At 46.3% G+C, this 22,092-nt stretch overlaps 2 protein-coding genes across 4 annotated transcripts in view; one reads left to right on the top strand and one right to left on the bottom strand.

Moving 5' to 3' along the window:
- Positions 1–22,092, top strand: part of LOC138663250 (zinc finger protein 420-like) — a 66,772-nt gene that overhangs the window by 41,459 nt on the left and 3,221 nt on the right. Inside the window, exons 2-6 of one of the 3 annotated variants that reach the window (XM_069749421.1) lie at positions 16,365–16,514; positions 16,945–17,124; positions 17,630–17,753; positions 17,837–17,934; positions 19,197–19,287. In XM_069749421.1, coding sequence (XP_069605522.1) covers positions 16,437–16,514; positions 16,945–17,124; positions 17,630–17,753; positions 17,837–17,934; positions 19,197–19,287 — 571 coding nt within the window. In that variant the 5' untranslated portion in view covers positions 16,365–16,436. Of the gene's footprint in view, positions 1–15,460; positions 16,515–16,944; positions 17,125–17,629; positions 17,754–17,836; positions 17,935–19,196; positions 19,288–22,092 lie in introns of those variants that run through there. The other 2 variants (XM_069749420.1, XM_069749422.1) reach the window with 2 other exon arrangements.
- Positions 3,947–10,166, bottom strand: LOC138663252 (uncharacterized). The gene is made up of 2 exons (XM_069749425.1): positions 7,447–10,166; positions 3,947–5,000 (listed from the first exon to the last, which is right to left on the bottom strand). The coding sequence occupies exons 1-2, from the start codon at positions 8,185–8,187 to the stop codon at positions 4,986–4,988; spliced, it is 756 nt and encodes a 251-aa protein (XP_069605526.1). The 5' UTR covers positions 8,188–10,166; the 3' UTR covers positions 3,947–4,985.

Here is a 22,092-nt window from a genome sequence, read left to right as displayed (position 1 = left end):
TCCATTTTTGGTAATCAGTAGAATGATGTGCTTTACTAAAAAGCTCTATCATGGTCTCATCTGTCCAAAAGATGCTTTTTCAGAAGGATTTTATCTTACTCACGTACATTTTGGCAAACTGCAGTCGATGGATAGTTTGCGTTGACAATGAATCAATAAAGCGCTCATGGGCTGTCACATATATGTGCACCAGGTATATTGTGTTACGGTTTAGAAATGATTAAAATTAGAGGCTGAAACGTATGTATTTGTATGAATGAAGTCCATTTTTTCATTATTTCCTTTGGAGTTCTGCTCCCATTCTAATTTTTTTTCTACATTTTAGAGGTTTTTTTGCTGGATGCTTTTGAAAGTATTTCACTCACAATATTAGGACTCTGCTGCTATTTTTCCTTGTTGACATTGTAGTGCTGAGGTGACCTTGCTGTGCAGTGAGATGGCAGTGACCCAGAAAAAAGTTCAAAATAAAGTCTTGTTTATTGTTCAGTGTACTCACAAACAGAAAGTGAACGAGTCCTCTTGTACGCAGCTGGGAAAAATGAAGACCGTCCACGACCAGTTGCCGTGAATGAACTACTCCACCGTGTATGCTGGGGTGACAGGCTTTAGACTCTGCCTGGCCCTGTGCTTGCTCCACACAGAAAGAGCTCTGCACAAGTCTCCTGCTTGGTCTTGAATATCTCCTGCAGTATTGCTAATGCCGATTCCAGACACATTTCGGGTCAAACATAGCAGCCCTCTTCCATCAATTGAACGCAGCAGTCCTGTAAGGCGCCGTCCTTCAACTCTTAGCTGCTCCATTTCCTTCAAATATACCACACGATATTCCAACAGTGTTCGTATTTCGCTAAGACTCTCCTCTGTTCCCACAACGAAGAAGGGAACCATACCCTTTATCCAAGGCAACTGTACTTCGTGGACACCAGGTATTCTCAACCTCACTACTCCAGATTTATCCACCATTTCTTGCATGGCTTGACCATTCCTTCCAATGACTCTTTTTACCATAGAGACGGGTACCTGTATTACAGTTTCCTGAAGACTCCGAGCTTTTCTCACATGCTCCAGTCGTCTAACCACGTCTTCATTCCTCAAGTGGGCCATCCACTTTGTGCGCACATATCTCAAGTGCATGTCACTCAGGGTAGCTACCCTCTTAGCTGTGACATCAGTTGTGGACAGTATCACTAACTGACTTGTTCCCGGGGTCCAGCTCACCTTACACACCCCCAGAGCCTTCTTGAACCCTTCATGCATAGACTCCTTGGCACATGCCTCTCTCAGGTCTTCAGGTACGTCTATCATGCACATGAACAAGGAACTCTCCTTCTCTTCTGCTGTCATTAGACACCCATCTTGTTCAGCTTTCAGAGCCAACTTCCTCTGAATATCACCAGTTTCCAGATGTTTGGCCAGGATAGACACCTGCCGCTCTACCTTCTCCCAGGCTGCTCTATGCATTGACTGGCTTTCTTCCAGGCGACCTCTGAGCTCCACCACCTCTTTCTCTAAGACACTCACACGGCACTCAGCAGCCTGTCTCCAAAGCTCCTCTTGCTTTAACCGGGTCTCTACTTCAGGCCCCACTCCTCCACTTCTTCACAAGGTGCAACTGGTACCATTTCTTTGCACCCTTTACGTCTCCAGCGACAATAGGACTTTTCCTTCTGGTGGGGCTCTTCTTTACTGTACTCCCTTACTTCCTCAGAGTCACAGTCACCTGCATAGTCTGTGTCATACCCCACAGTATGGTGAACCCCCAAGTCATACTCTTTCTGGGTGTCAGCTCCACACGTTTTATCTACCACATCACAAACAGTCATATTGTAGAACACGTCAGTTGACAACCTGTCCGTAAGTTCGGACCGTCCACAATTTTCCTTAGTCATGCCTAACTTAGGACTGTCAACTATAGGGGGTGCATTCTCTGCATTAATTTTCATACACATTAATTACACAGACACTTTCCCTTTTATCCACCAGTCCCACAGGGTTTCCAAGTCTCGCCCTATTACCATAGTGTACAGTAAGTCCGGGACTACCTTTACTTTGTGGTACGTGGACTCCTCTGTCATGTCAATGTAGAGGCAGGCTGTCAAATGTCCTTTAACGTCCCCACCTGTGTCATTCACTCTTGTCCCTAACCCAGGTGACACAATGCATTCAGAAGGGGTTCTCAGTAAAGTCGCTTCACTCCCTGGGTCTATAAGTCCCATCACACTTTCTCCTTCCAAAAAAAAGGAGCACTGTTGTGATAAAACATTAGCTGAGCAATTCATAGTATAGCATGGACCTGCATAGCACAACTGCGCTTGGGGCCCACCGGTCTGCGCCACCCCTTTAACTTCATGAGGCTCCACCCTTTTTTGGATTCCTTCCCCTTTAGGGTCACCCCCTTTTTGGGCAACTACTACCTTTTGGGATACAGCCCCCTTTTTGGACTCCACCCCTTTTTTGGCAACCATCCCTGTGTGGGTTTTCCGCACCATTTTTGGGACAATACCCAACGGTATTCTCCGGCACCAGTTCACACAGTACAGAAAAAAATGTCTGTTTGGGTCGCACTGGCCCTTTTAAGAGTCTGCACGAAATGTGTTTTGGTTTTTTTTTCAACTCTCCAGCTCCTGCTGGCACTACCACAGCTCCAGCTGCAGTCACAAACCATTGGCACCTCCGGCTGCCGATCACAAGCCGCTGCTGCTGAACCTCTTGCTGCAGCTGCACTCTACAATGCTCTGTACGGCTCCACAGCAGACTTCGTGGACACGCCGATCCACAGCAAGATTCTTGTCACCTTCGTAACCCCGCCGAGTTACAGCAAGTTGATTTGAGGAAAAAACAGTCTCTCACTGACCCCAGACAGTATCACACACGGTTGTCAGACCGTCCACTCATCTGGCTCAGACCAGCCAGTGCTGTAACATGTGCTCCTTGGATCGTTGCCCGCATTCTCCACCAATTGTAGCGTTTCCCTTACTTCGGGTCTTGGGGGACACTCGCTTTGCACGGGAATAACGCATAACGGCACGATTTCTCCACAAATCAATCCGTACGGTTTATTAAAGCGTCATAAACTGCGTCGTAAGCCAGGTTACACATCACCAGCTTATGCATAGTCTGTTACTTTAACACATGTGGCTTTACAAAGCATTCAATAGTCACGCCTTTATCTCTCCAGTTACCAGGTGACTGCACAGTTCATTACATGCATCAACGGAATTTTTTAATCACCACAGTCTGTTCCAATAGCAGATACGTCTCTGCCGTATATTACAGTCATGGCCAAAAGTTTTGAGAATTACACCAAAATTATATTTTCACATGATCTGCTGCCCTCTGGTTTTTATTAGTGTTTGTCTGATGTTTATATCACATACAGAAATATAATTGCAATCATATTATGAGTACCAATAGGTTATATTGACAGTTAGAATGAGTTAATGCAGCAAGTCAATATTTGCAGTGTTGACCCTCCTTCTTCAAGACCTCTGCAATTCTCCCTGGCAGGCTCTCAATCAACTTCTGGACCAAATCCTGACTGATAGCAGTCCATTCTTGCATAATCAATGCTTGCATTTTGCCAGAATTTGTTGGATTTTGTTTGTCCACCCGTCTCTTGATGATTGACCACAAGTTCTCAATGGGATTAAGATCTGGGGAGTTTCCAGGCCATGGACCCAAAATCTCTGTTTTGTTCCATGAGCCATTTAGTTATCACCTTTGCTTTATGGCAAGGTGCTCCATCATGCTGGAAAAGGCATTGTTGGGCGCCAAACTGCTCTTGGACGGTTGGGAGAAGTTGCTCTTGGAGGACATTCTGGTACCATTCTTTATTCATGGCTGTGTTTTTAGGCAAGTGAGTGAAAAGACGTGGGCACTGCTACTCAGGTGCTCGGGTAGGTTCCCAAACCGTGTGCATATAGATCAAAAGAACCCGGCACTCAACTTTAAGTCAAACTTGTGATTTTTATTTTGTAGTACGTAAAACGTTTCGGCCTGGTCTGGCCTTCGTCAGTTACTACAGTGTTATAAAGAAAATAAATAGTGAGTACATACATGGCTACATCTGTACATACATCAGAGAATACATGCAGTGTATGATACATCAACAAACAAAAAAACAAGAAAACAGAATAAACAGAAGAACAAAAAACAGAAGTATATACAGAGTATCCTATGGTCCTGGTATGATAATCTTAGAAATCCACCCTAAGAGGAATCAACTAGTATATCCCGGCCCTCCCTAGTGGTGAAAAAATGTGAGAAACAGGGTGCTACTATGCGTACCGTACTGAGAGGTGTCTGGATAAATGGAGGAGTGCTTCTATGAGCGTAATGAGCTCCAGGGAGATCCCTGGGGAGGGAGAAAGGGAGAATAAGCCCATAATAGGAGCTACCATCAATATGCTGAAGTGGGACAGTGACAGTGTTATGTGCGGTCCCTGTCGGTGCTAATACCTTGAACAATGTAAGTCCCTGGGCAGAGCCGCGACTGCAGACGATACTGCAGGCTGTGGAGGGAACAAGGGTGAATGTCAGGATATTGAACACGAGGCTGCAGGCTGAATCGCCCGGTGGTATGCCATGCTGGGAGGAGGCAGAGTCCCTGCAAGCGGTAGTAGTGGGGAGCGAGTTACCTGGATAGGAGATGGGTCAGGACGCGGTGTCCACCGCTGTCGGATGAGCATGCCCGAGTGAGGAAACGCCAGTGCGGCGTTCCTTATGTGCGCGCTGGTCCTACCGGATGTGATGTACCGGAAGTGACCGCGTATGTTTCCCCGTGATTGACAGAGGAAAACCAGCCAATCCTGTGGCTCTCTAGTAGGGAGGCGGGACAAAAGCCAAGTGTGCACTGTGAGATGGAGCCGATGGACAGCCTCAGATGGTACGGAAACAGTGATAGTAGCGCTGGGAAGGTGAAGGTGGTGGTTATTCATAACATATCCACTTGTGACCCCGTGGAGAGGTGGAAGAGTCCTGGTGATTCAATAAAGGCGACTCTAGGAAGATAAATAAATATGTTAGAGACATAGATCTGCTTGGAACATAAATATGAAAAGTAGACATTTAGTAACTAGATCATAATGTGTACAATCAGCATCTCGGAGTGCTAAGTTGTAGGAGCCCATAATGATGAGACCCGTAGATAAATTCTAAGATTGGCACATGTCAATTAGGTGAAGGAAACAAGGTCATAATCCCTGTTGAGACCTTTAGGGTGCAGGGTATCGAGGGTATGAATCCAGAAAGCCTCCCTGTGTTTTAGGGAGGCTAATCTGTCTCCCCCCCGTCTAGGTGCTGAGACCTGCTCTATTACCTGAAACGAAAGTTGAGAAATGTTATGACCTTGCGATATAAAATGGTGTGGGATGGGTAAGAGTGTGTTGCCGCATCTGATCGTGGATTTATGCTTGGAGATGCGTTCCCGGATAGGCCGGGTTGTCTCGCCAACATACAGCATGCCACAGGGGCATTTAATAAGGTAGACCACATATGATGAATCGCAATTGAAATAGTTCTTAATGGGAAACGATCTACCAGATCGTGGATGGTGGAATGAGCTACCCTTAAGTACATTGCTGCATTGGGTGCAGTGGAGACAAGGGAAGGTCCCGAGACGTGGGTTCTGGAGGAACCGTTGGATGGGTGCTTTTTTGTCTGGACCTACATCAGCTCTTACGAGTGTGTCCCTTAGGTTGCGGGGTCTCCTAAAACATGGGAGAAAGGGTTCTCTAAACTCCGGGATGTTTGGGTGGGCAGTTGTAAGTAGATGCCAGTGTTTGCGAATGTTACTGTGGAGAATATACGAAAACGGATGGAAAGAGTGAACAAATGGTATACGCTTATTGGACTTTGGTCTGCTATTAAGGCTAGGTGTCCGGGATTCTTGGAGGACCGAGTGGGGGTAGCCACGTGCCAGAAACTTGGCTTCCATCTCAGACACTCGTAGTGTCCGTAGTTCGTTATCCGTGACTATACGTGTTACCCGCTGAATTTGAGATCTAGGGATCGCTTTTTTGATGGCTCTGGGGTGTAGACTTTCAAAATGCAGCAGGCTATTTCGGTCGGTGTTCTTTATGTGGATATCGGTGCTCAGCTTGCCAGTGTAATCTTTAATGACCACAGTGTCCAGAAAATTCATTCTGTGTTGGTCATGAGCCATTGTGAAGGAGATACCAGGCCATGCGGTATTAAGGAAATCCACAAAAGACCGGAAGGACTCCAACGAGCCCCCCCATACGCAAAAAATATCATCTATGTAACGCTTCCAGAGTAGGACATTATCCTGGAAGCGAGAGTCGGAATAGATGATGGTCTCTTCGAAATCTGCCATATAGCAGTTAGCGTACGGGGGCGCTACGTTGGAGCCCATCGCGGTCCCCCGTATCTGTAGGTAGTATTGGTCCTGGAATAGAAAATGATTAGAGTCAAGAACCAATGTGAGTAAATCCACAACTAAGTCAATTTGTTGTTTGTGGGTCCCTGTGGTGGATAGTAATTTCTTGATCGAATTAATGCCATCCGCATGTGGGATGGAAGTGTATAGATCCTTAACATCCAGTGATGCCAGTATCGCATCAGCCGGTATACTACCTAGGTCCCGTATTGTACCCAGAAAGGACCCTGTGTCCAACAGAAATGATCTAGTGGATTGGATATAGGGGGTAAGTATTTTTTCTAGAAAGATTGCTATAGGGGACAGTATAGAATTAGTGGCTGCCACTATTGGTCGTCCCGGGGGATGCTCCACGTTTTTGTGAATCTTAGGGAGTGTGTAAAAGACCGGGGTCACCGGGTGGTCGTTGGTGAGGTAGTTGCAGGTTTTAAGGTCTAAGACCCCTAATTCTGTGTATTGCTGTAGTATACGTGAAATTCTGTTTCTAATGGCTTGGGTGGGGTTGGAATCCAGTTTTTGGTACACGGTGGTGTTATCTAACTGTCTCCTAATTTCCCGTAAGTAATCACTTTTGTCCATGATCACTATGGCACCCCCTTTGTCTGCTGGTTTAATTATTAGGCTGGAGTCAGACTGGAGTGATTGTAGTGATTGACGTTCACTTAACGTTAAATTAGGAGGATAGTAAAGGCGACCCATTTCAACTTCCCCCCGGAGTGACTGGAAAGAATTTTGAATGAATTGTATAAACGTCTCAAGGGCGTGAGAGCCCCGTGGGGGTCTAAATGGGCTCTTAGTACGTAAGCCTAAACTTTCTGCTGTAAGAAGTTGAGGTGCTGTAGGGGCTCGTACGGTATTTACTACTTGGTTCTGTGGATCAGAGAAATACACTTTAAGCCTTAGGGATCTAAAGAACCTTTGTAGGTCCATGTCCAGGTCAAAGGTCCGGTAGCGATAGGTGGGGCAAAAAGAAAGACCTTTTTGAAGGACACTACAGTCTGATGCGCCCAGAGTTCTGGAGGAAATGTTCACGATTAGAGATTCAGTACCTGAGATCTTGTCATTCGTGTAAGCTCCGTGTCTCTGCCGAAATCTCTGGCTCCGCCGCGTCCTCTTTTCCGGCCTCGTTGGGTGCGTTGACCTAAAAAATGGGATGTGCTGGGAATGGAGGAACTCCTGTCTTGCTCCGAACCCGAGGTGGAGTAGTCCGTGGAAGAACGATGTCCAGTTCTTGCGCTGGGGCGAGAGGAGGAATAGTTGTCCTGCCATCTGTATACCCTCTTTGCCTCGTAGTCCTCGGTGTCCCGGGCGAATTTCAGTCGTTTCCTGTTCTCAATGTCTCTGCGGTGTTGTTCAGTTTTCGTCTTAATTTCGGATTTCAGTAGGTTCAGCTCCTCTGGGGTACCTGTGGATGAGAGCTGGATCTCAATAGCTTTGACCCGTTCTAAGCTGGCCGTAATCTCTTTTTGTAGGTGTTCTATAGTGAGGGTGATTAGGTCTAGGGAGCACTTATTGAGAATCTGTTCAAATTTAGTGCAGTATTCCGGGGAATCCCGGAAGAGTGTGGGACGTAGTGGAACCCTTAAGCCTCTCGGGATGCGTTGTACCCGCAGGTACTCGGATAATGTTGCGCAGTGAAGTTCAATGTTAATATGATGTCTTACTTCCCGTTCCAGATCTCGTCCCCTCGTCTCACGGGGTGCGGTTTTCAAGAAGTCACAGGGATATATAGAGTGGGATAGGATACTAGTGGTCTCCTCTGGATTGTAGGAGAAGGTATTGGTGGACATGACCAAGTGTGCGTGCCTCCACGTAAGGGAATAATATAGTGAGTGAAAAGACGTGGGCACTGCTACTCAGGTGCTCGGGTAGGTTCCCAAACCGTGTGCATATAGATCAAAAGAACCCGGCACTCAACTTTAAGTCAAACTTGTGATTTTTATTTTGTAGTACGTAAAACGTTTCGGCCTGGTCTGGCCTTCGTCAGTTACTACAGTGTTATAAAGAAAATAAATAGTGAGTACATACATGGCTACATCTGTACATACATCAGAGAATACATGCAGTGTATGATACATCAACAAACAAAAAAACAAGAAAACAGAATAAACAGAAGAACAAAAAACAGAAGTATATACAGAGTATCCTATGGTCCTGGTATGATAATCTTAGAAATCCACCCTAAGAGGAATCAACTAGTATATCCCGGCCCTCCCTAGTGGTGAAAAAATGTGAGAAACAGGGTGCTACTATGCGTACCGTACTGAGAGGTGTCTGGATAAATGGAGGAGTGCTTCTATGAGCGTAATGAGCTCCAGGGAGATCCCTGGGGAGGGAGAAAGGGAGAATAAGCCCATAATAGGAGCTACCATCAATATGCTGAAGTGGGACAGTGACAGTGTTATGTGCGGTCCCTGTCGGTGCTAATACCTTGAACAATGTAAGTCCCTGGGCAGAGCCGCGACTGCAGACGATACTGCAGGCTGTGGAGGGAACAAGGGTGAATGTCAGGATATTGAACACGAGGCTGCAGGCTGAATCGCCCGGTGGTATGCCATGCTGGGAGGAGGCAGAGTCCCTGCAAGCGGTAGTAGTGGGGAGCGAGTTACCTGGATAGGAGATGGGTCAGGACGCGGTGTCCACCGCTGTCGGATGAGCATGCCCGAGTGAGGAAACGCCAGTGCGGCGTTCCTTATGTGCGCGCTGGTCCTACCGGATGTGATGTACCGGAAGTGACCGCGTATGTTTCCCCGTGATTGACAGAGGAAAACCAGCCAATCCTGTGGCTCTCTAGTAGGGAGGCGGGACAAAAGCCAAGTGTGCACTGTGAGATGGAGCCGATGGACAGCCTCAGATGGTACGGAAACAGTGATAGTAGCGCTGGGAAGGTGAAGGTGGTGGTTATTCATAACATATCCACTTGTGACCCCGTGGAGAGGTGGAAGAGTCCTGGTGATTCAATAAAGGCGACTCTAGGAAGATAAATAAATATGTTAGAGACATAGATCTGCTTGGAACATAAATATGAAAAGTAGACATTTAGTAACTAGATCATAATGTGTACAATCAGCATCTCGGAGTGCTAAGTTGTAGGAGCCCATAATGATGAGACCCGTAGATAAATTCTAAGATTGGCACATGTCAATTAGGTGAAGGAAACAAGGTCATAATCCCTGTTGAGACCTTTAGGGTGCAGGGTATCGAGGGTATGAATCCAGAAAGCCTCCCTGTGTTTTAGGGAGGCTAATCTGTCTCCCCCCCGTCTAGGTGCTGAGACCTGCTCTATTACCTGAAACGAAAGTTGAGAAATGTTATGACCTTGCGATATAAAATGGTGTGGGATGGGTAAGAGTGTGTTGCCGCATCTGATCGTGGATTTATGCTTGGAGATGCGTTCCCGGATAGGCCGGGTTGTCTCGCCAACATACAGCATGCCACAGGGGCATTTAATAAGGTAGACCACATATGATGAATCGCAATTGAAATAGTTCTTAATGGGAAACGATCTACCAGATCGTGGATGGTGGAATGAGCTACCCTTAAGTACATTGCTGCATTGGGTGCAGTGGAGACAAGGGAAGGTCCCGAGACGTGGGTTCTGGAGGAACCGTTGGATGGGTGCTTTTTTGTCTGGACCTACATCAGCTCTTACGAGTGTGTCCCTTAGGTTGCGGGGTCTCCTAAAACATGGGAGAAAGGGTTCTCTAAACTCCGGGATGTTTGGGTGGGCAGTTGTAAGTAGATGCCAGTGTTTGCGAATGTTACTGTGGAGAATATACGAAAACGGATGGAAAGAGTGAACAAATGAGCCCATTTAGACCCCCACGGGGCTCTCACGCCCTTGAGACGTTTATACAATTCATTCAAAATTCTTTCCAGTCACTCCGGGGGGAAGTTGAAATGGGTCGCCTTTACTATCCTCCTAATTTAACGTTAAGTGAACGTCAATCACTACAATCACTCCAGTCTGACTCCAGCCTAATAATTAAACCAGCAGACAAAGGGGGTGCCATAGTGATCATGGACAAAAGTGATTACTTACGGGAAATTAGGAGACAGTTAGATAACACCACCGTGTACCAAAAACTGGATTCCAACCCCACCCAAGCCATTAGAAACAGAATTTCACGTATACTACAGCAATACACAGAATTAGGGGTCTTAGACCTTAAAACCTGCAACTACCTCACCAACGACCACCCGGTGACCCCGGTCTTTTACACACTCCCTAAGATTCACAAAAACGTGGAGCATCCCCCGGGACGACCAATAGTGGCAGCCACTAATTCTATACTGTCCCCTATAGCAATATTTCTAGAAAAAATACTTACCCCCCATATCCAATCCACTAGATCATTTCTGTTGGACACAGGGTCCTTTCTGGGTACAATACGGGACCTAGGTAGTATACCGGCTGATGCGATACTGGCATCACTGGATGTTAAGGATCTATACACTTCCATCCCACATGCGGATGGCATTAATTCGATCAAGAAATTACTATCCACCACAGGGACCCACAAACAACAAATTGACTTAGTTGTGGATTTACTCACATTGGTTCTTGACTCTAATCATTTTCTATTCCAGGACCAATACTACCTACAGATACGGGGGACCGCGATGGGCTCCAACGTAGCGCCCCCGTACGCTAACTGCTATATGGCAGATTTCGAAGAGACCATCATCTATTCCGACTCTCGCTTCCAGGATAATGTCCTACTCTGGAAGCGTTACATAGATGATATTTTTTGCGTATGGGGGGGCTCGTTGGAGTCCTTCCGGTCTTTTGTGGATTTCCTTAATACCGCATGGCCTGGTATCTCCTTCACAATGGCTCATGACCAACACAGAATGAATTTTCTGGACACTGTGGTCATTAAAGATTACACTGGCAAGCTGAGCACCGATATCCACATAAAGAACACCGACCGAAATAGCCTGCTGCATTTTGAAAGTCTACACCCCAGAGCCATCAAAAAAGCGATCCCTAGATCTCAAATTCAGCGGGTAACACGTATAGTCACGGATAACGAACTACGGACACTACGAGTGTCTGAGATGGAAGCCAAGTTTCTGGCACGTGGCTACCCCCACTCGGTCCTCCAAGAATCCCGGACACCTAGCCTTAATAGCAGACCAAAGTCCAATAAGCGTATACCATTTGTTCACTCTTTCCATCCGTTTTCGTATATTCTCCACAGTAACATTCGCAAACACTGGCATCTACTTACAACTGCCCACCCAAACATCCCGGAGTTTAGAGAACCCTTTCTCCCATGTTTTAGGAGACCCCGCAACCTAAGGGACACACTCGTAAGAGCTGATGTAGGTCCAGACAAAAAAGCACCCATCCAACGGTTCCTCCAGAACCCACGTCTCGGGACCTTCCCTTGTCTCCACTGCACCCAATGCAGCAATGTACTTAAGGGTAGCTCATTCCACCATCCACGATCTGGTAGATCGTTTCCCATTAAGAACTATTTCAATTGCGATTCATCATATGTGGTCTACCTTATTAAATGCCCCTGTGGCATGCTGTATGTTGGCGAGACAACCCGGCCTATCCGGGAACGCATCTCCAAGCATAAATCCACGATCAGATGCGGCAACACACTCTTACCCATCCCACACCATTTTATATCGCAAGGTCATAACATTTCTCAACTTTCGTTTCAGGTAATAGAGCAGGTCTCAGCACCTAGACGGGGGGGAGACAGATTAGCCTCCCTAAAACACAGGGAGGCTTTCTGGATTCATACCCTCGATACCCTGCACCCTAAAGGTCTCAACAGGGATTATGACCTTGTTTCCTTCACCTAATTGACATGTGCCAATCTTAGAATTTATCTACGGGTCTCATCATTATGGGCTCCTACAACTTAGCACTCCGAGATGCTGATTGTACACATTATGATCTAGTTACTAAATGTCTACTTTTCATATTTATGTTCCAAGCAGATCTATGTCTCTAACATATTTATTTATCTTCCTAGAGTCGCCTTTATTGAATCACCAGGACTCTTCCACCTCTCCACGGGGTCACAAGTGGATATGTTATGAATAACCACCACCTTCACCTTCCCAGCGCTACTATCACTGTTTCCGTACCATCTGAGGCTGTCCATCGGCTCCATCTCACAGTGCACACTTGGCTTTTGTCCCGCCTCCCTACTAGAGAGCCACAGGATTGGCTGGTTTTCCTCTGTCAATCACGGGGAAACATACGCGGTCACTTCCGGTACATCACATCCGGTAGGACCAGCGCGCACATAAGGAACGCCGCACTGGCGTTTCCTCACTCGGGCATGCTCATCCGACAGCGGTGGACACCGCGTCCTGACCCATCTCCTATCCAGGTAACTCGCTCCCCACTACTACCGCTTGCAGGGACTCTGCCTCCTCCCAGCATGGCATACCACCGGGCGATTCAGCCTGCAGCCTCGTGTTCAATATCCTGACATTCACCCTTGTTCCCTCCACAGCCTGCAGTATCGTCTGCAGTCGCGGCTCTGCCCAGGGACTTACATTGTTCAAGGTATTAGCACCGACAGGGACCGCACATAACACTGTCACTGTCCCACTTCAGCATATTGATGGTAGCTCCTATTATGGGCTTATTCTCCCTTTCTCCCTCCCCAGGGATCTCCCTGGAGCTCATTACGCTCATAGAAGCACTCCTCCATTTATCCAGACACCTCTCAGTACGGTACGCATAGTAGCACCCTGTTTCTCACATTTTTTCACCACTAGGGAGGGCCGGGATATACTAGTTGATTCCTCTTAGGGTGGATTTCTAAGATTATCATACCAGGACCATAGGATACTCTGTATATACTTCTGTTTTTTGTTCTTCTGTTTATTCTGTTTTCTTGTTTTTTTGTTTGTTGATGTATCATACACTGCATGTATTCTCTGATGTATGTACAGATGTAGCCATGTATGTACTCACTATTTATTTTCTTTATAACACTGTAGTAACTGACGAAGGCCAGACCAGGCCGAAACGTTTTACGTACTACAAAATAAAAATCACAAGTTTGACTTAAAGTTGAGTGCCGGGTTCTTTTGATCTATGTGTTTTTAGGCAAGACTGTGAGTGAGCCGATTCCCTTGGCTGAGAAGCAACCCCACACATGAATGGTTTCAGGATGCTTTACAGTTGGCATGAGACAAGATTGGTGGTAGCGCTCACCTCTTCTTCTCCGAATAAGCTGTTTTCCAGATGTCCCAAACAATCGAAAAGGGGATTCATCAGAGAAAATGACTTTGCCCCAGTCTTCAGCAGTCCACTCCCTGTACCTTTTGCAGAATATCAGTCGGTCCCTGATGTTTTTTTCTGGAGAGACGTGGCTTCTTTGCTGCCCTCCTTGAAACCAGGCCTTGCTCAAAGAGTCTCCGGCTCACAGTGCGTGCAGAAGCACTCACACCAGCCTGCTGCCATTCGTGAGCAAGCTCGGCACTGCTGGTAGTCCGATCCTGCAGCTGAAACAGTTTTAAGATACGGTCCTGGTGCTTGCTGGTCTTTCTTGGGCGCCCTGGAGCCTTTTTGACAACAATGAAAGCTCTCTCCTTGAAGTTCTTGATGATGCGATAGATTTTTGACTGAGGTGCAATCTTTGTAGCTGCGATACTCTTCCCTGTTAGGCCATTTTTGTGCAGTGCAATGATGGCTGCACGTGTTTCTTTAGAGATAACCATGGTTAACTGAAGAGAAACAATGATACAAAGCACCAGCCTCCTATTAAAGTGTCCAGTGATGTCATTCTTACTTAATCATGACTGATTGATTGCCAGCCCTGTCCTCATCAACACCCACACCTGTGTTAATGGATCAATCACTAAAATGATGTTAGCTGCTCCTTTTAAGGCACGACTGCAATGATGTTGAAATGTGTTTTGGGGGTTAAAGTTCATTTTCTGGGCAAATATTGACTTTGCAAGTACAGTAATTGCTGTTAAGGTGATCACTCTGACATTCAGGAGTATATGCAAATTGCCATTAGAAAAAATGAAGCAGTAGACTTTGGAAAAATTAATATTTGTCTCATTCTCAAAACTTTTGTCCATGACTGTACAGGTTTTTCCCATACTAGAGGTTACCTCTCAGGAGCTCCGGCTCCACACTCTGATTCTTGCCAGTGCTGGTTCACAGGGAAACTGCCTCACTGGGATCACCGTTCTTGTGACCAGGGCACCTTGGATAGTCCAGACCCACAGTAGGAACTGTAGCTTCCCCAACACAGAAACCGTCTCCGGCTCTGTAGATGCAGCCTTTCCATACGCTTCCAGGAAGTCTGTTGTGAATTCTGTGGCAGAGTTCACTCCTGTGGTCACAAGTGGTACTTCGGCTGATTCTCTCTGGGAGCTTCCGTTTGTGGAGGAAAGTGGTACTGCAGCTTCTGAGTTTCCTCCCTCAGGTGATCTGGTGAGCTCGTTAGCTGCTTCTCTACTTAACTCCACCTAATGCTTTGATCCATGCTTCCTGTCAATGTTCCAGTGTTGGACTTGTGTATCTCTGGATCATTCCTGTGGCCTGCTGTTCTGCATAGCTAAGTGCTTCTTTGCTATTTGTTGCTATTTTTTCTGTCCAGCTTGTCTATTTGTTTTGCTGGAAGCTCTGGGACGCAAGGGGTGTACCTCCGTGCCGTTAGTTCGGTACGGAGGGTCTTTTTGCCCCCTTTGCGTGGTTTTCTTTAGGGTTTTGTGTAGACCGCAAAGTTATCTTTCCTATCCTCGTTCTGTCTAGAATATCGGGCCTCACTTTGCTGAATCTATTTCATCTCTACGTTTGTCTTTTCATCTTACTCACAGTCATTATATGTGGGGGGCTGCCTTTTCCTTTGGGGTATTTCTCTGAGGCAAGGTAGGCTTATTTTTCTATCTTCAGGCTAGTTAGTTTCTCAGGCTGTGCCGAGTTGCATAGGCAGAGTTAGGCGCAATCCACAGCTGCCTCTAGTTGTGTTTGGAGAGGATCAGGAATTGCGGTCTGCAGAGTTCCCACGTCTCAGAGCTCGTTCTATTATTTTGGGTTATTGTCAGATCACTGTGTGTGCTCTGATCGCTATGTACATTGTGTTACTGAATTGCCTATCACAACAGAAGTCCAATCACAGGCACTTCCAACACACAGGCCATCAGTCCATGATCTTACTAGGTGCTTGCAGGACTCCAGTCCATCCCAGGGCAATCCAACACTCTGACCATTCCAGGACTCACACTCTTACCAGGTGTTTGCAGGACTCCAGTCCATCCCAGGACAATCCAACACCCTCGAGCATTCAGTCCATAGCCTCAGCAGTGCTTCCAGGACTCAAGCCCACTTCAGGACAATCCAACACACAGGCAATTACAGGACTCGCTCTCTTCAGTGCTTCCAGGACATCTCCACTGCCAGGAGACTCCAACACTGACCGTCCACTAGGTCCATGGTCTCAGGTGCTCCCAGGACTTCTCCACTGCCATGAGACTCCAACACCGACCGTCCAGGACCTTGCACATGGAATAAACGGATCCATACACTCTGTCTCACGTGACCCACACCCTGGTCACATTATCTAGGTGTAACCACTCCCCTGGGTGGGAGTATGGGTGTGTGTGTGGCTAGTTTGACCCTCCCATCTCTCATAACTAGCCCTGCCAGTCTCCCATTAGCATTACACAATTACTTGTGGGACTACAGGTCCCAGCACACCAACTTAACTTCAGACTGAGTGTCTTCCTCTGCAACACACACACCGGCCATTTACACTCCTGACGGACTTTGTCTCATCACATTTATGCCTTCAAGCGCATCTTGAAGCGTGCACACAGCGCCCCCTGTCTGTAACGTGGGTCACTGCACCACAATATATAGATGTAGAACTAAATACTTTAAATAATAAATCTCATGTTTTTTATTTTCTCCTGTAATTGTATTATCACACAGGATTTTTATGATGTTACATCGGCTCATCTTCTCATTCAGGTCTCTACAATATTGGATCCTCTCAGTGAAGATATTCTATATAAGAGAATTTTCCGGATTTTCCCATTAAGGATGGATATGGACAGAGACAAAATGGCAGAGAGGATATTACAACTCACCCTAGAAATCCTCTTCCGGCTTACTGGAGAGGTGAGAGATTCTGATGACGTCTAGTGATGAGCGAGTATACTCTTTGCTCGGGTGATCTCCCGAGTATTGTAAGTGCTCGGAGATTTAGTTTTCATCGTCGCAGCTGAATATAATTTACATCTGTAAGCAGGCTTCATTACATGTGGTGATTCCCTAGCAACCAGCCAACCTCCACATGTACTCAGGCTGGCTACCAGATGTAAATCATTCAGCTAGAGTGATGAAAACTAAATCTCCGAGCACTTACAAATACCCGGAGACCACCCGAATGTGCTCGGGAAAACCCGAGCAACGAGTATACGCGCTCATCACTAATGACGTCACATTACATCATTCTTATCTATGGGAAAAACAGATGGACAGAACTGGAGAGGTGAGGACTCTGGAAATGTCTGTAGTGAGATTTATTAATGTGTCTTTCCATTACCAGAATTACACAGTAGTGAAGAAGACCTCTAGTGAGCGCTGTCAGGACCCTGTGTCTGAGGGATGGGGAAAACCCCGGAGTCCAATCACGGGGCCTCCACCTCACCCCCTGATACATGAGGACATTAATGACCACAAGATCCTAGAACTCGCCTACAAGATGATTGAGCTGCTGACTGGAGAGGTGACGCTGCTGGGAATGTTGGAATGATTGTGACTTGTAGGATCGCGACTTCCAACAGGTGGCGCTATAGAGTTTAAGTCCTCTTTTTCTCTGAAGAGGCAATTTGCATGTTAAATTTCCCAGAGGAACATTGGACGGCGAATAAGCCTCCTTACCTTGACAAGCCAGAGCTGGTATGTTACTCTCCTTAAGGAGAAACCTTACCCCTTAGATCCTAGTCCAGGGCCTCTCACATAGCCAAATTAGTTCTCATGCTTCGCACTGACGAGGGCCAACAGCCCGAAACACCGTGTCTGCGAATTGAGATACTGATTTGGCTTTTATCCTAAGTCATTTTGCATGACTCGTTAAAGGGTTGATTGTGACTTGTAGTCTTGCTGCTTCCAACAGGTGGCGCTATAGAGTTTAAATCCCCTTTTTCTCTGAAGAGGCAATTTGCATAGGGACATTATACAGTAACTCTATGAAGGGATTGGGGTGATGATGGTATCATTGTGTGTGTCAGGTTCCTATAAGGTGTCAGGATGTCGCCATCTATTTCTCCATGGAGGAGTGGGAATATTTGGAAGGACACAAAGATCTGTACAAGGACTTCATGATGGAGGTTCCCCAGCCCCTCACATCACCAGGTAATAGACAGGACTATGTACACACGGAATATAATTATCTGTATGTAAAGAATGAATTCAGTCCCTGTATGTGTTTCCTCCAGATCTATCCAGTAAGAGAACAACACCAGAGAGATGTCCCCGTCCTCTTCTTCCACATGACTATAAACAAGAAGATCTCAATGTTCCACAGGATCATCAGGTAGATGGAGAGGAGTAATGAGATCTCCCGTCTGATGTATAGACGGCTGTGAAGGTCTTGTGCTCAGTCTTGTTTTACCCCCCATATAACCTAGGAAGGATTTCCGTGGCCAAAACAGAAATTGACCCCTTAGGCCTATCATATATACCGATAGATACTCGTACATCTCCACCGGCCAGATAACTACGTTTCCCCCCTTGTCGGCTCGTTTAATCACTACATCTTTCATACCCCTCAATGTTTTAATTGCCTGTCTCAGTGAATAGGATAAATTATCCTGAGTCACTCGTGGATTCAATTTATTGATGTCTTCTCTAACCAATTTAACGAAGATTTCAACTGGGGGGCAGGCCGACAAGGGGGGAAAAAACTGTGAGCGACGGTGGAGCTGAACTGGAACCATAGACGTTTCTGAGGGTTCGCTTTCTGCTGCAAGAGACTCAAGATCATTTAGTGTCTGCAGGTCTATTGCAGACATCGTAGGGTCAGGTTTGGGTGAAAAGTATTTTTTTAGAATCAACTTGCGAGCGAATAATTCAAGATCTTTAAGCAAGGTAAAGCGATCAGAGCCCTCCACCGGTGAGAAAGAGAGGCCTCTGGAGAGAACCTCAATTTGTGATGATAGAATATGGTGTGACAGGTTAATTACCTTTAATATCTCTTCCCCTTCTGATTCCTCATGTTGTACGAGTGTTTTTTCCTTTTTATGGCTGGTGTATGTTGATTTTGGGGATGGTTCCCTGTCGGGCCTCCACTTGTAGTGGGGCCACCTCTTCCCCCTAAAAAAATATATGGCAGGCTCATAATTATATTTACTTGCCCATTGTCTTGGACTTTATATGCCGCTGTGCCCACTGGGGTATGCACATTTTTTCTCACTGCCGATATCCATATTGTCATCTTGCTGGTATTGGCGATCTTTTAGCTGTTTTTCACTGCTTATCTTTTTTGTAATTGTCCCACCTGGGTATGATTCGCACTTAATAAAGTTTATATTTAATCATTTAAAAAACCTCTTTTAATTATTTTGGGTTCCACTATCTATATATTTAACAGCGTAGGGTTAATGCTCATGCTGTCCAATACTGGTAACATTAGGACCCATGCGGTGCTCTTATGAGTATCTATCGGTATATATTGTTTTACTCCCAGTATTATATTTTTTATACTTGTGTAATGAGAACGGTGGAGATGGCAGGATTAGAGCTGATCATAGATGTGACTTCTCCATCTGTCTGTGACTTTTACAATCTTTGTTTCAGGGTGAAGATGTGACCCTTATTAATACTACAGAGACATATGTGAGGGGTGATGAGCGGTGTAAAGAGGAGATTCCCACATATGACTACCCAGGTGAGTAGTGACCACTAAATGCAGAGAAGTCACAGATTCTTCTCAGTCACCGGCTGTATCTGCTTTATCGGTGGTGTAGTCTGGCCGTATCACAATCGTGTGATCACCATTTTGCCTTCTAACCCCAACATTCTCCTCCACCCAAAACTGTTCAAATGACTTTGGGCATTGAAAGCCCTTTTATATAGAACTTACCACCTGGAGGATCCACCTACCCCCTGGGATTAGAAGACGCTGACCATTGCTTTCCCAGATCTGTAAACTACAAAGCCGAATGACAGTGTACGTAGAATGTGCTGATAAGTTAGAAAATCACATGAAGAAAAGTATTATGATGGGTCTGTAAGAGAAAGCAGAAGGTAATGATGCAGTTGGCTTTTTAGAACCCTGATATCTTATCGAATGTGCTCATATGGTCCCTACAAGACCAGGTCTAGTCTTTCTGCTCAAACTTTGCTTTCATGGTCAACAACATTAAATGTGCAGTGAGGCCAAGTGTGAATTTCTGTACGATAGTAACAGTTTCCCTTCATCCTGACTTTTCAGTTTGTAATAAAACTAACTAATTTCAAGATGGATTGTGATAAACTACATAAAAACCATCATACCTGTGCCATGATATATCTCTAAGCTGTGCGTGACTGATGGCTGTAATATACCGTATATACTCGAGTATAAGCCGACCCGAGTATAAGCCGACCCCCCTAATTTTGCCACAAAAAACTGGGAAAACTTAATGACTCGAGTATAAGCCTAGGGTGGAAAATGCAGCAGCTACCAGTAAATTTCAAAAGTAAAAATAGATACCAATAAAAGTAAAATTAATTGAGACATCAGTAGGTTGTGTTTTTGAATATCCATATTGAATCAGGAGCCCCATATAATGCTCCATAAAGTTTATGATGGCCCCATAAGATGCTCCATATTAAAATATGCCCCATATAATCCTGCATAAAGGGTAATAAGGGCCCCATAAGATGCTCCATAGAGATATTTGCCCTATATAGTGCTGCACAAACGTTATGGCCCATAAGATGCTCCATACAGTCACTTGCCCCATATAATGCTGCACAAGCGTTATGGCCACATAAGATGCTCCGTACAGTCACTTGCCCTATTATAGTGCTGCACAAGCGTTATGGCCCCATAAGATGCTCCGTACAGTCACTTGCCCCATATAATGCTGCACAAGCGTTATGGCCACATAAGATGCTCCGTACAGTCACTTGCCCCATTATAGTGCTGCACAAGCGTTATGGCCCCATAAGATGTTCCGTACAGTCACTTGCCCCATATAGTGCTGCACATGCGTTATGGCCCCATAAGATGCTCCGTACAGTCACTGCCCCTTATAGTGCTGCACAATCGTTATGGCCCCATAAGATGCTCCGTACAGTCACTGCTGCGATAAAAAAAAATCACATACTCACCTCTCTTCGCTCAGGACCCCCGGCACTTTCAATATTTACCTGCTCCTCGTGTGGCTCCGTCTTCAGCACTGACGTTCAGCAGAGGGCACGCACTGACTACGTCACCGCGCCCTCTGACCTGAGCGTCACAGCCAGAGGTCGCTGATGACGGAGCCGCACCGGAACGAGGAGCGGTAAATATCGCGCAGCGCTGTATACTCACCTGCTGCTGGCGCTGTGCAGTCCCTGCTTCTTCCAGCGCTGCATCTTCTTCCTTTATTGAGTGGTCACAGTTACCGCTCATTACCGAAATGAATATGCGGCTCGACCTCTATGGGGGTAATGTGTGGGGACAGAGCCTCGTGTGGTAATGTGTGGGGACCGAGCCTCATGTGGTAATGGGGGGGCGGGATTATGTGTGGTAATGTGGTGAGGGCGGGATTATGTGTGATAATGTGGTGGGGGGCGGGATTATGTGTGGTAATGTGGTGGGGGATTGTGTAGTGATGGGGTGGGGGGTGGAGCTACTGTGCAGGAGGCAGGATTAGCGAGTAATCTCGATGCCTCTTATATATATATATATAGATTACATCGGGCACATGGCAGTGTTCAGAAGGGAAGGAGCACCATTTAGCTATTTGCAAACTATTCCAGCTAGATCTGTATTCAGACACAATGTATTGGGTCACCTGGCAGCTCATAAGATGTCCACCATGAACATGCTTGGTACTCTCTTCTCTGCTTTCCATATCCCAAGGATTACTTTGCTCATCACCCTTTAACACCCTTACATGGATCTGGACTTACACTGGGACCCCTAGGCTTGGACCATGGTGTTACCTGCTATTCTGTGGTGTTAGATGGCAAGAAGAATAGTCAGGTAACTGGGTCAGAACCAGAAGGACAGAATCAGAAGACACAAGAGTAGTCAGTAAATGGGCTATGGTCACAACAGGAAGCAAAAACACAAGCCGCGTACTGAACCAGAGGAGAACAATGCTGTATCTGGCAGATTCTGGCAATATGCTTTGAGCTTTAGTAGGGTGTGGTACTTTCTAATTGTCTGAAGTAGGTATCATACCGCTGTTGCTGCCTCCCCAGTTAGCGTCTCTTCCTCCGCGCTCGCTTCCGGCCTGTGCTTCTCGTGCGCGCGCGCATACCAGGTTCAGTGCTGCGCGTGTGCACTTCTGATCTTCTGTCGGCTCCCCTCTTCGTCTCCTCTATGGTCCTGGAGGACTAGTAACCAGAAGTCGGTCCTCCTTATTGTCCTCTCTATGGTTCTGGAGGTCTGTTACCTGGAAGTGCTACCTTGCCTTTAGGTATTTAAACTGCTTCCTGCCGTCCCTCTGTGCCTGGTTATCATTTGTTCCTTCAGGTGTTCCTGGCTGCTCTTAGT

This window comes from Ranitomeya imitator, chromosome 2 (assembly GCF_032444005.1).
Source record: "Ranitomeya imitator isolate aRanImi1 chromosome 2, aRanImi1.pri, whole genome shotgun sequence".
Classification (NCBI taxonomy): domain Eukaryota; kingdom Metazoa; phylum Chordata; class Amphibia; order Anura; family Dendrobatidae; genus Ranitomeya; species Ranitomeya imitator.
Note: the sequence above shows the minus strand (reverse complement) of the source record. Positions and strands in the feature narration are given on the sequence as shown.